The sequence below is a fragment of the Rhinopithecus roxellana genome, chromosome 7 (assembly GCF_007565055.1).
Source record: "Rhinopithecus roxellana isolate Shanxi Qingling chromosome 7, ASM756505v1, whole genome shotgun sequence".
Lineage (NCBI taxonomy): Eukaryota > Metazoa > Chordata > Mammalia > Primates > Cercopithecidae > Rhinopithecus > Rhinopithecus roxellana.
This window is the reverse complement of record NC_044555.1, coordinates 61,886,494-61,899,357: the sequence shown is the minus strand read 5'-3', so window position 1 is coordinate 61,899,357 and position 12,864 is coordinate 61,886,494. Positions and strand designations below refer to the sequence as shown.

At 34.5% G+C, this 12,864-nt stretch overlaps 1 protein-coding gene across 1 annotated transcript in view; it reads right to left on the bottom strand.

Moving 5' to 3' along the window:
- The window catches only part of CFAP47 (cilia and flagella associated protein 47), a 508,878-nt gene that overhangs the window by 47,340 nt on the left and 448,674 nt on the right, over nucleotides 1-12,864 (bottom strand). The window contains exons 58-60 of the mRNA XM_030933635.1: nucleotides 6,913-7,072; nucleotides 5,066-5,160; nucleotides 2,023-2,175 (exon numbers count right to left, since the gene is read on the bottom strand). Of these exons, the coding sequence (XP_030789495.1) occupies nucleotides 2,023-2,175; nucleotides 5,066-5,160; nucleotides 6,913-7,072 (408 nt within the window). The remainder of the gene's footprint in view (nucleotides 1-2,022; nucleotides 2,176-5,065; nucleotides 5,161-6,912; nucleotides 7,073-12,864) is intronic.

Genomic DNA, 12,864 nt, shown 5'->3' with positions numbered 1-12,864 from the left:
TTGAATAAATGCCCAGAAGAGCGATTGCTAGATAATAGATAATTCTCTTTTTAATTTTTTGAGGATCTTTCATACTGTTAGACTGTTTTCCATAGCAGATGAACCATTTTGCGTTCCTACCAACAATATTTAAGGGTTCAAATTTCTCCACATCCTTAACAATGCTTTTTTATTTCTTGACATTAGCCATGGTGACAGGTGTGAGGTGATATTTCATTGTGGTTTTGATTTGTATTTTCCTAATTAGTGATATTGAACTTTTTTCATACAGTTTTCACCATTCATATGTCTTTTCTAGAGAAATGTCTATTCAAGTCTTTTGCTTATTTTAAGAATCAGATTATTAGTTTTTTTTTTTTTTTTTAAAGTGAGTTGTAGGAGCTCCTTAAGATTAACCACTTATCAGATATATGGGTTGCAAATATTTTCTACCATTCCACACGTTATCTTTTTACCCTGTTGATTGTTTCCTTTGCTGTGAGGAAGCTTTTAAGTTTAATGTAGTCCTACTTATTTTATTTTATTTTTTGTCTGTGCTTTTGATGTTATATCCATGAAATCATTGCCAAGACCAATGTGTCATGAGAAGACCCTTTGCCAAGCACAGGGCCTTTGGCAAGAGGGTGCCCTAAATCTCCCTAAAGGCTTTGGTAAGTCTGGTTTCTCCTGAAGTGCAAGAAACTTTCAATTAGTTTCTGTTGTCTTACGAAGGGAATTATTGCTGAAATTGTGTGTTTTTGGGTGTTTGGAGGGTCTAGAACTCTCTACTTTCCCTTGTTGCTGATACCACTCAGTTTCATATATTTACTTCAAGTAAAACACCACATATTTGAAGAATTAGATCACCTGTTTTAAATTGTTTTGATTTTTTTTTTTTTTTTTTGAGACGGAGTCTCGCTGTGTCGCCCGGCTGTGTTGCCCAGGCTGGAGTGCAGTGGCGCGATCTCGGCTCACTGCAAGCTCCGCCTCCCGGGTTCATGCCATTCTCCCGCCTCAGCCTCCGAGCAGCTGGGACTACAGGCGCCCGCCACCACGCCCGGCTAATTTTTTGTATTTTTAGTAGAGACGGGGATTCACCGTGTTAGCCAAGATGGTCTCGATCTCCTGACCTCGTGATCCGCCCGCGTCGGCCTCCCAAAGTGCTGGGATTACAGGCTTGAGCCACCGCGCCCGGCTTTTTAAATTGAGATATTTTATTTTATTTTTTTTTGAGATGGAGTCTCTCACTGTTGCCCAGGCTGGAGTGCAGTGGCGCGATCTCGGCTCACTGCAACCTCTGCCTCCCAGGTTCAAGCAATTCTCCTGCCTCAGCCTCCCAAGTAGCTGAGATTACAGGTACCCGCCAACACACCTGGCTAATTTTTTATATTGGTATAGCTGGTCTATGGTTGGTAAGGCTGGTCTTGAACTCCTGACCTCATGATCCTCCCGCCTTAGCCTCCCAAAGTACTGGGATTACAGGCGTGAGCCACCACGCCTGGCCCAAGATAGTAAATTCTTATATACAAATCTGGAATATACAGTAAATACATGGAGCATTACTACTATTACACAAACTTTATTTGGATATTATATCTAATTTATGTTCATTTTCTATTTCTTTAAATAAGAAAATAATTTACTCAAGGTTTTGTTTCTAAATTTAAAGCTGCATTTTATGGCATTATCATATTCCTTAAATCAGAAAGAAAGAGTAAAAGAAAAAAAATAAAGTTGAGGGGAAGTGGAAACTATAGTTACTACAATTTTCTCTCTCCTCACTATTAATGGAATCACAATCTACATCTTATAAATCTAGTGATAACTGTAACTGTTGTTATTTTTGAGCTACATGAAAACAACACACATAACAACTGAACACACCTTAAGCACTATGTGAATAAGCAGTGAAATGAAAAGTAAATGGACATGGATCTTAATATAATTGCACAATCAGCAACCTGCAATTCATGGAAACTAAGTGTTTCTTTTCTTTTCTTTTCTTTTCTTTTCTTTTTTTTTCTACCACTGTAGTTCTCTTACCATTGGGATCCTCACAAAAAGAATGTGAAGTTCTTCTCGGAATCACTAAAACTTCTGTCAGTTCTGGAGTAGGACTAAGTCCGAAAAAACTAGCATTCAGTATGACTTCCACCTTCTCTTCTACCCGCTTCCTCGACTGACATTGTATGACAACTACAGGAGAGAAATATTTCCAGTTAATTTGACTTGTAGGTGATATGATCATTCTTGAGATAGAAGAAAATGAACTATGTCATAAAAATAAAACTTCCTTTGATATACTTTGACTTGTCATTGTATCTGGCCATATACACACAGACACACACACGTTCATGCAATATCTACATTCATTAACATTCGGGAAGAAAATATGAATATTAAAGACTATGTAAAAATAGCACAGGAAAATAAATCTGTAAGATATATACTAGATTATAAAACATTATATTAGGATATAGAAATTTGATTCAGGAACTGATGTAGTTAGATCTATAACTCATGGGGCAATTGCAAATGCATGAATTTTTTCCCTTTTGAAATATATGTTCATTGTGATAATACTAAACTTTACTTTTATAACAATACTATAGAAAATGTCTTCAAATAATTTTTAAAAATAAGTTCTGTAACCCTTATTATGCAATATTTAAAAAATATTTCCTATTAGATTCATTATGTTTTTACATGTATCCTGAAATTCATATTCAAATATTTAAAATTATTTTTGACTTACTTTTAAGTTTATAAAAGTCACCTTTTAAACACATAAAAGTAAAATTAAAATGATTTAAAGTTCAAGTTAAATGTGATTACATATTAATTTAATGTACAGAATTAAATATGTATATATAAATATATTTTATATGTATTCAATTCCAATATATATAAATTAAAATGGCTAGGAAAAACTGTACAAGCTTTCCTGGTTATAGCTATATTCAGTATCAAAGCATTAAATCAGAAATTAATGTTATGAAAGTTACAATTAGTATCATGTCACTGGTTGTGTCTTAGAGGTCCTTAGGAAATTAGTGCTCTGGCAATGTATGGATCACTCAATCACAATGAATTCTCATTTCATTGTCTTTACAGTGTGACAGGTAGCAGAGCGTTTTTCCAATTATCTGGCCCAATAGACAGTAGTAGATAAGAATGCACAAAGAGAAAATGTGGCTCAAAGAACAAAAAAGTATCTTGGGTTTGAGAATAACTTGAGTGACAGATACATAAAAAAGAAAAGAAATAATAAACTTTGATAATGATATAGGTGAGCAGGGAAAGCAGTAGGTTATATCTGATATTACTAAGAACAAAAAATGGACTACACAGAAAGTGAATGATATGTATTTATAAAATTATACCCACTTGCCTTTTGAGGGCATGTGTAGATAAAAATAATCACCAGCAAAGATTTTAGATTTTGGGGAAAATGATTTAATAACTAATACAAATTCTACTTCTGAACACTAATGCTACTATAGGTTGGGCTAATCTAACACAAGCTATTTACAGAACTCACATTTAATTAAAAAATCAAGTAATTACCAAGAAAAATGACTCAAAGAAAAATGCTCTAGACCGTCTTTGAAGAAAAATTTGCAAGACATCTATGTTTTCGTGTTCTCATAAGCATGGTTTTTGACTAAAAATTTGGCTTTAAACCTTTAATCTGGATAAAATGAATCTGTCTGCAGTAGACATGAGCACAGTATTATTAGCATTCCAACAGAGAACTGTCTAGGGCTTGTTATATCACTTTGATCAGATGACTGTGTATTATAAATTTTAAGCAGTTCAGCTCTATGGAAAGTATACAATTAACTACCTTCTGGAAGGAAATAAAAGACATTTATGACATGTTTGTGAAACATTCTGAAGATAATTTAGAATATTTAAAATATTTATCTATGTGTTGATTTTTAAAAGTCAAGAAGAAAAATGTTTCAAGTAAAATAAATGACATTTGTGGTCAAAGGTATTACGATATTTGTGGATTTTTACTCCAGTTCAAATTAAACTACATAAGGAAACATGTAGTCTTGATCTTCCTTTATAACCAGTGTACCTGGGGAAATGCTTTACTTACTTACAAGCAAAACTTACTAGTGTCTCTTCTTTCTAAGTGTGGTGATGTAATTACATCAGTGGAAATCTAACTCTTTTTCATTTACAAAGATTGGTATCGGAGGGAGAAAGATAAAAACAAAATTTCAAGACTTATTTCAACTCATCTGTGTTGCTAAAGGGGGAGATCCAGAATAAATATCCCTTTGCTTTGCAGAGCAATTCAGTGCATCTTAGTGATGCAGAATGCCATCTAGAGCCTGGTAAGAGGTTTGGATACTAAATATCACTAGTTACCTAAGAGAAATTTTGTTTCTTAGGCTGATCCTGGGAAGGAAATGGGAAAATCAAGGAATGCAAAAGAAGTGAGAAGAGTATTGAGGAAAGAGAACACACAGAAACTTTAGAGAAGTCTAGGGTATGTCCAGGCCAAAAAAATAAAAAACAAAAATAAAAAAAGGTCAATGAGAAAAAGAAAGGCATTTAAGGGCAGAGATTTTATATTGTGTTTATTGTGGCAAAATAAACCTTCCTGAAAACTTCAGTACATTCTGACTGCTTTGGGGGAACACCATAAAGTTTTATGCTTGAGACAATAATAAAGGGATCCGCATCTCCACAGCATAGTTCTTAGATGAGATTCAGAGTTACACAGAAGCTGAAATAGGATGCATAAAAGTGACTTGAGAGCAAGTATACCCGAGAATCTTACAAATCTAGTGCAGAGCTCTGTGGAATAAAGGAGTCTGAAGTTAATTTCATTTTAATTTTAGCTGATATCTGCATTTCACCAACAGGAAGGCAACAAGAAATAGTGTGGTTTTGTGGAAAACTCATTGGACACATTGGGAGAGCATGTTTACGTCATAGAATTCCCACCAGTAGGACTGTTCACATTACTACCTACTTTCTCTGGACTTCAAACAAAGAAGATATGGGAATAGAGAATATCTAAGGTCTGTAAGAATTCTGGCATTCTCTGACTCTAATGTATACCTACTTGGAGGAGATTTAGGAGGTGGTGCTAGTGGGAGTCCAACAATAGGGTATATCCAGTGTATTGCTTGGATTTCTTCGCTGTCGATTCCCATAATACTAATTAGAAATTAAAATATTAAGAGGGAACAAAAGGAGAAAATCCATATTAACAAAAAGCTAATTATTTATTAACTTTATGGTATTTTAGTAAAGCTTGTAAATTTAGACTTTAGTAGAGAGAAACTGATGAAAGAAAGAACATTTTCTGCAAATACCGATTTTATAAACATTTCAAAGCAAACCCTGGGAAATCATCACAAAGCAAACTGTAATGAAACCATCATGAAATATAAGTTAAAATTGAAGAGCTTTTTTCCCTACTTTAATGAGAGGTACTACAGCCCTCTTGGGATCTATTCTGTATTGGATGGGCAAAGCACAAAACAAAAACTGCCATGAAGTACAGTACTTCAGAATTTTGTGAGGCATTTACTTTTGGAGGATACTACTTAAAAGAAAAGGGGTTACTTGTCCAAATATTTTTGGGTGCATCATACACCACTAGGAGCACAGCACTATTAGAAAATGTTTATAGGCTGGGTATGGTGGCTCATGCCTGTAATCCTAGCACTTTGGAAGGTTGAGGCAGGTGGATCACTTGAGGTCAGGAGTTCAAGGCCAGCCTGGCAAACATGGTGAAAACCCACCTCTACTAAAAATGCAAAAATTAGCCAGGCGTGATGGCACACACCTGTAATCTTGGTTACTTGGGAGGCTGAGGCAGGAGAATTGCTTGAACCTGGGAGGCGAACATTGCAGTGAGTCAAGATCACACCACTGCACTCCAGCCTGGGCAACAGAGTGTGACTTCATCTCAAAAAACTAATTAATTAATTAATTAAAATTTATGATCAGTTTTGAAGTTGGGATTTTTTTCATTAAAATGAAATGCAAGACATTGCAGGCAAGACAGGTTGAGTGTGGGGCTTATGCAAAAGAATAATATCCCATCCTTAGAAGGCCTTCAAGCTTGTTTAATGCATTTCTATAACTGTTTTGAAATTCTCAATAGTTTTTGAACAAACTATTAAGTTTGCTCATTCTCATTTTTCACTGAGACTTACAATTTATGTAGCCAATCTTGACTATAAGAGTGGTGACAATGCATGGTAGAATGGATAGTAATGGGTCCGCAGTAAAGAACTGGCAAAAAATGAAGGAAAGAAATACGCACATGTAGGACGAAGTAAAAATTTATTTTTAACTAAGATTTCCAGACTATCATTTAATTAAACTATAAGAACAGAGAACACATTTAGATTTTGCACCATTATTGAATTTTGCTTAATTTCCAGCTAAGCAAGAAAGATACAAGTAACTGGCATTCTGGCAATGGCAGAATACCTCTAGTCATGGCAGTTTCATATGATGGATGTCATATCCACCTGGCACAGTGTGAATTCCAGTATCATGAATTCACTTCACTCAGACAAGCTGTTTTAGGTTGTCCTCCGTATACTGATTACTTATTATGTTAGCAGTCACTATTTTCCATGTCAGAAAGGAGTCCCTTTGCATGTCTCTGACTTTGATTCACTGATAATGATACTTAAGATTAAACTTGTTCATCATCTGAGCTTCAAATCAACCATTAGACATATATGTGTATAAATATATTATTTTCTATACATTATAGATATCCATATAACAAATATATTTTCCTCCTCTGAACATATGAATTTCAACAGTTCAGAGAATATAAAATCATGAGCTTGATATTATATATGTATAACATATAAAAGAAACCTAGCATGTCAGTGGCTGTCAAAATAAAATTACTTTCCTTCAATGTCTTTATTTAAATGTTACCTTTTAGATTCTACATCCAACTCATCAAAATTGTCAATAGGCCAATATTTTCCATTTGCTTTTTTCATCTCAATAATAACCATTGTTTTGTGTAATTTCATAATTTTGGGTATAAATAACAATGAGATATCTACATTTCCTTTAGGAGGCAGTGTAGTTCCTGTAAAACACACAAAAAATAATTTTTAGTGGGGTAAATATTAACAGATGATAATTTTAACAGGAGAAAGTAATCACCTAATTTGATTACTGATTATCAATTTTTAAAAACTGCTTCTAACAAAAAACACAGTATACAAAATTATAAGTTCACTTCACTATTTTACCTTAGATATCATCAACCTTACTTTTTTATTATTATTATACTTTAAGTTCTGGGTTACATGTGCAGAATGTGCAGTTTTGTTACATAGGTATATACATGTCATGGTGGTTTGCTGCTCCCATCAACCCGTCACCTACATTAGGTATTTCTCCTAATGTTATCCCTCCCCTAGCCCCTCACCCCCCGACAGACCCCAGTGTGTGATGTTGCCCTCCCTGTGTCCATGTGTTCTCATTGTTAACTCTCACTTACGAGTGAGAACATGCAGTGTTTGGTTTTCTGATCTTGTGATAGTTTGCTGAGGATGATGGTTTTCAGCTTCATCCATGTCCCTGCAAAGGACATGAACTCATCCTTTTTTATAGCTCCGTAGTATTCCATGGTGTATATGTGCCACATAATCCAATCTATCATTGATGGACATTTGGGTTGGTTCCAAGTCTTTGCTATTGCGAATAGTGCTGCAATAAACATACATGTGCATGTGTCTTTATCACAGAATGATTTATAATCCTTTGGGTCAAATGGTATTTCTACTTCTAGATCCTTGAGGAATAGCCACACTGTCTTCCACAATGGTTGAACTAATTTACACTCTCAACGGTGTAAAAGTGTTCCTATTTTTCCACAACCTCTCCAGCATCTGTTGCTTTTTGACTTTTTAATGATTGCCATTCTAACTGGAATGAGATGATATCTCATTGTGGTTTTGATTTGCATTTCTCTAATGACCAGTGATGATGAGCATTTTTTCATATGTCTGTTGGCTGCATAAATGCCTTCTTTTGAGAAGTGTCTGTTCATATCCTTTGCCCATTTTTTGATGTGGTGGTTTTTTTTTGTCTCGTAAATTTAAGTTCTTTGTAGATTCTGGATATTAGCCCTTTGTCAGATGGATAGATTGCAAAAACTTTCTCCCATTATGTAGGTTGCCTGTTCACTCTGATGATAGTTTCTTCTGATGTGCAGAAACTCTTTAGTTTAATTAGATTCCATTTGTCAATTTTGGCTTTTGTTGCCATTGCTTTTGGTATTTTAGGCAGGAAGCCTTTGACCATGCGTATGTCCTAAATGGCATTGCCCAGGTTTTCTTCTAGGACTTTTATGGTCCTAGGTCTTAAGTTTAAGTCTTTTTAAAAGATATATTTTCCTGAAGTAAGAAGTTTCTCCTGAAGATGCCAGAAGAACTGAAGAAATGTTGAAAGTGATGGCTGAAGTTTCCCAGAGTGATAAAAGAACCAGAAAACCCATGAGTCTTTTTCATATCTGACCACATTTTTCAGAGGATAAAGTACAGCAAGTTTTGATCCTTTATTTTCTCATGTGTTTCTCTAGACTATAATAGGTGCAAGTCTTTTCTAAGAGCCCCCAAACTGCTGCCACTAAAAGCTGTTAATTTATTTAGCTGATCCATGAGGAAAGCCAAAGCTTATCTGTGAAAGAAAGGGTCATCTTCTCCTAGTTGTGAAAACCAGAAGACAGAAAAACTGACAGCATTTTCTTGCGGTCCGATGGATTAGAATTTTTCAACTTTTACTATGCATAAGAATCACATGAGAAACTTGATAGACATGGAACCTGCAGAGCCTCATCCCCAGAGATTCTGATTTATTTAGGCTGAACTAGGGCCCAGGAAGCTGTACGATTAAGTAGCACCTTATAGGATCCAAAGGCAGATGGTCATGAGATCTTATTAAAAAAAAAAAAAAAGTTACCTCTTGGACAAGTTTCCAGAGGTATGAAGAATGTTAAGCTTCGGGCCATTTGTAACAGCGAGGGTTTCCAAGCCTATAAATGTCTACTTTTATTTAGAAAAGTAACACTGCTTTACAAGATAATAGAGGATTATTGACTACACTCATTTTTTATTCTGTTGTAAGACAGATGATAATCAGTCATTTTTCTCAAAGAAAATTATTTTATTAAACTCTTAAAAACATCACAAATGGAAATTAAAAATGGCCCCTTTGCAAAACTTTCCAACTGAAAATTCTTGTAAATTTTCAAATTTTAAATTTTATTTCTTGAGGAAATTAAAACATTCTAAGGCCTAGTAACATTGTTAATAATAATAATTAATATAATTAATAGTTAATATTTGTTGAGTATTGACTATATTCAGGCTCTGTGCTAAGCATTTTTATACAATTTATTTCTCAGAAAACCACCATAAATTAAGTGCTTTTACGTTTCTCATTTTAGACGTGAAAAAACTGACACAATGTAGTTAAATAACTCTCCCAAGGTCCCCTTGAAAGACTGTGTTGTTTATTAAGATATCTAAACCAGGGGTCCCCAACCCTCAGGCGGTGGACCAGTAAGAGTCTGTGACCTGTTAGGAACTGGGTCGCACAGCAGGAGGTGAGCAGCAGGTGGGTGAGCATTACCACTTGAGCTCTGCCTCCTGTTAGATCAGCGGCTGCATTAGATTCTCATAGGAGAGTGAGCCCTGTTGTGAACTGCACATGTGTGGGATCTAGGTTGCAGGCTGCTTATGAGAATCTAACTAACGCTGATGATCTGAGGCAGAACAGTCTCATCCCGAAAATCTCCCCCGACCCTGTCTGCATCTGTGGAAAAATTGTCTTTCATGAAACCGATCCCTGGTGCCACAGAGCTTGGGGACTGCTGATCTAAACAAAGTCAATTATCTTCAATTTTGTTTTTATGAGTTCTATATTTTCATGAATCGTTGTATGAAATAGATAAAGTTAATTAATATAAACACACTTCCTAAAAAACTGTTATACATTATGAAGGTCATTACATTTTGTACACACAGAGATATTTGCAAGAAGTTGTAAAATATATTTGAACCCAACCTACTCTTTTGTTTTTGACTAGTATTTTTATTGTGGTTCTCAGTTATTCTTAGTACAATAACATAGATTTTCTATTGTGACTTTAAATCTACAAACCTCCCTTCAAGGTAATGAAAGAGTAAGCTAGATGACTATATATTTCACAGGTCATAAGTGCAAACGTTATTAAGAGTATAGTTTATGGAGATTTCATTATGTTTAATTTCAGGGAAACTATGGATTAATTCATTTTAAAATATGTTTGGATAACAACAGCAAAGGCTAACTCAAATCAACCATGCATGCATCCCCAAGGAGATAAAGTTTAGAAATTATAACTTAGCCTTACACAAGATTACATTATTACAAAAAAAATCATATTACCACTAAAAATAAATCTAGGCTTTTAGACAGTGAAGATAGTGCAAGAAGTCACGACAGATAAAAAAAGAGTAGCTCATTACTTACACCATGATTTCTTTTAACGTTTACATTGAAAGTATAGAAAGATGATGCCATGACAAACATGCCCATTTTATTAAAAATCTAGTACCCCATTTGCGGTTGTAACTTTCTTACCAAGCCTACAAGTAGAACTGAAGTTCATTATTGAATTCACCACAGGTGTCTTTGGCTATTATTATACCCTTGGATGGATAAGAACCACTCTGTAATGCTGTTAACGTCCAAGAAATCACTGAAAATTAACATTGAAAAGAACTTTGAGAATGTATCAAGTTCATTTTTCATCTCATAAATTAGTTTTATTTTATATGGTTTTCCCATTGCCCTACTAATACTTTGACTATGGACAGGAAAGCTGTTCTTCCTTCTAATTAAAAATCTATTGTTGACAGGCATTTGGGCTGCTTCCAAGTCTGCTATTGTAAATAGTGCTGCAATAAACATACGTGAGCATATGTCTTTAGAGTAGAATGATTGCTAATCATTCGGGTATATATCCAGTAATGGGATTGCTAGGTCAAATGGTATTTCTGGTTCTAGATCCTTGAGGAATCCCCAACTGTCTTCCACAATGGTTGAACTAATTTACACTCCCACCAACAGTGTAAAAGTGTTCATATTCCTCCACATCCTTGCCAGCATCTGTTGTTTCCTGACTTTTTAATGATCGCCATTCTAACTGGCATAAGATGGTATCTCATTGTGATATTGATTTGTATTTCTCTAATGACCAGTGATGATGAGCTTTTTTAAAAAATATGTTTGGTGGCTGCATCAATGTCTTCTTTTGAGAAGTGTCTGTTCATCTCCTTCACCCACTTTTTGATGGAGCTGTTTTTTTCTTGTAAATTTATTTAAGTTCCTTATAGATTCTGGATATTAGGATGGAATACTGTCAGATGGAATACTGACCATGGAATATTATGCGGCCACAAAAAAGAATGAGTTCATGTCTTTTGCAGGGACATGGATGAAGCTGGAAACTATTATTCTAAGCAAACTAACACAGGAACAGAAAGCCAAACACTGCATGTTCTACCTCATAAGTGGGAGTTGAACAATGAGAACACATGGACACAGGGAGGAGAACATCACACACAAGGGCCTGTCAGGGGGTGGGGGAAAAGGGGAGGGAGATCATTAGGACAAATATCTAATGCATGTGGGGCTTAAAACCTAGATGACAGTTGATAGGTGCAGCAAACAACCACATCACGGCACATGTATACCTATGTAACGAACCTGCATGTTCAGCACATGTATCCCAGAACTTAAATTTAAAAAAAGAAACACCATGAATTACATATCAACAACAAAAAATCTACCCATGTTTTCTTCTAATACTTGCATGTTTTCATTTTTATAGTTAAATATTTGATCCATTTGTAATTTAAATATGTCTGAAGTGAAGAATTTATCTAACGTTATTGATTTTTGAACATGGAACTAATTATCAAAAAACACATTTATTTAAAAGAGTACGAATTTGAAATGCTAGCTTCATAGCATTTCCATATATATTTGGGTTTATTTCAGGATTTCCAAGAAGTTTGCTTTGGTCTTTCTGTCACTTCATGTGTAAGTATCACATTGTGTCAATTATAGATGCTCTATTTTCTAGTAAGACTACCTGCCTTCTTTCCCAGCTCATTTTTAAAAATAACATTTAAAATTTGCAATGAACGGTTAGCTCCAGGGAGCAGACTGGAACAAATGGTATTTTTAATGCCATCACCCTACATTTATACATCAGTTTAGGAATATTGAAAATTTTTGTCCATCCATACCTACCCAAGAAGAAAAACATACTGTTTATGAGTTCCAACCTTATTGTATAAAGCGTTTCTAGGTTCTTGGAATAGGTTTTCAGCTAGTCTTAGTTTTCAGTGCTACCAGAAGTTAAACACATCTTCATATGTGTTTACCAGGAAGCTGGAAATAATTACATCAGTTGTATGTATCTTCTGACTGGGAAATCTAGCTAGTATAATGATTATATTGATTAGATTAAGTAATCTAATAAAACATATTATAAACTCAAAATGTTTGAGCTTTTTTCTTTCTTTTTTTATCCATTTCCATGCGGTAACTACATAATTTAACTACAGATAGATTTATTATTTTCCGTTACAGTCATCATTCTTAAAGTTTAACAGTACTAAGCATCTGGGGAAAATATGCATATTTAATTTACATAATTTATTTTACACATGTATACATATTTTAAAAGAGTTATACATTATTTTTAGAATTTCAGAAACCCTGATAATAAATCATGTTTAGTATCTCAGGAATACTAAAAATAATGACATTATTATTATTAATATTTGTGCTTTGCTTTTAAAATCTACTATAGCCCGA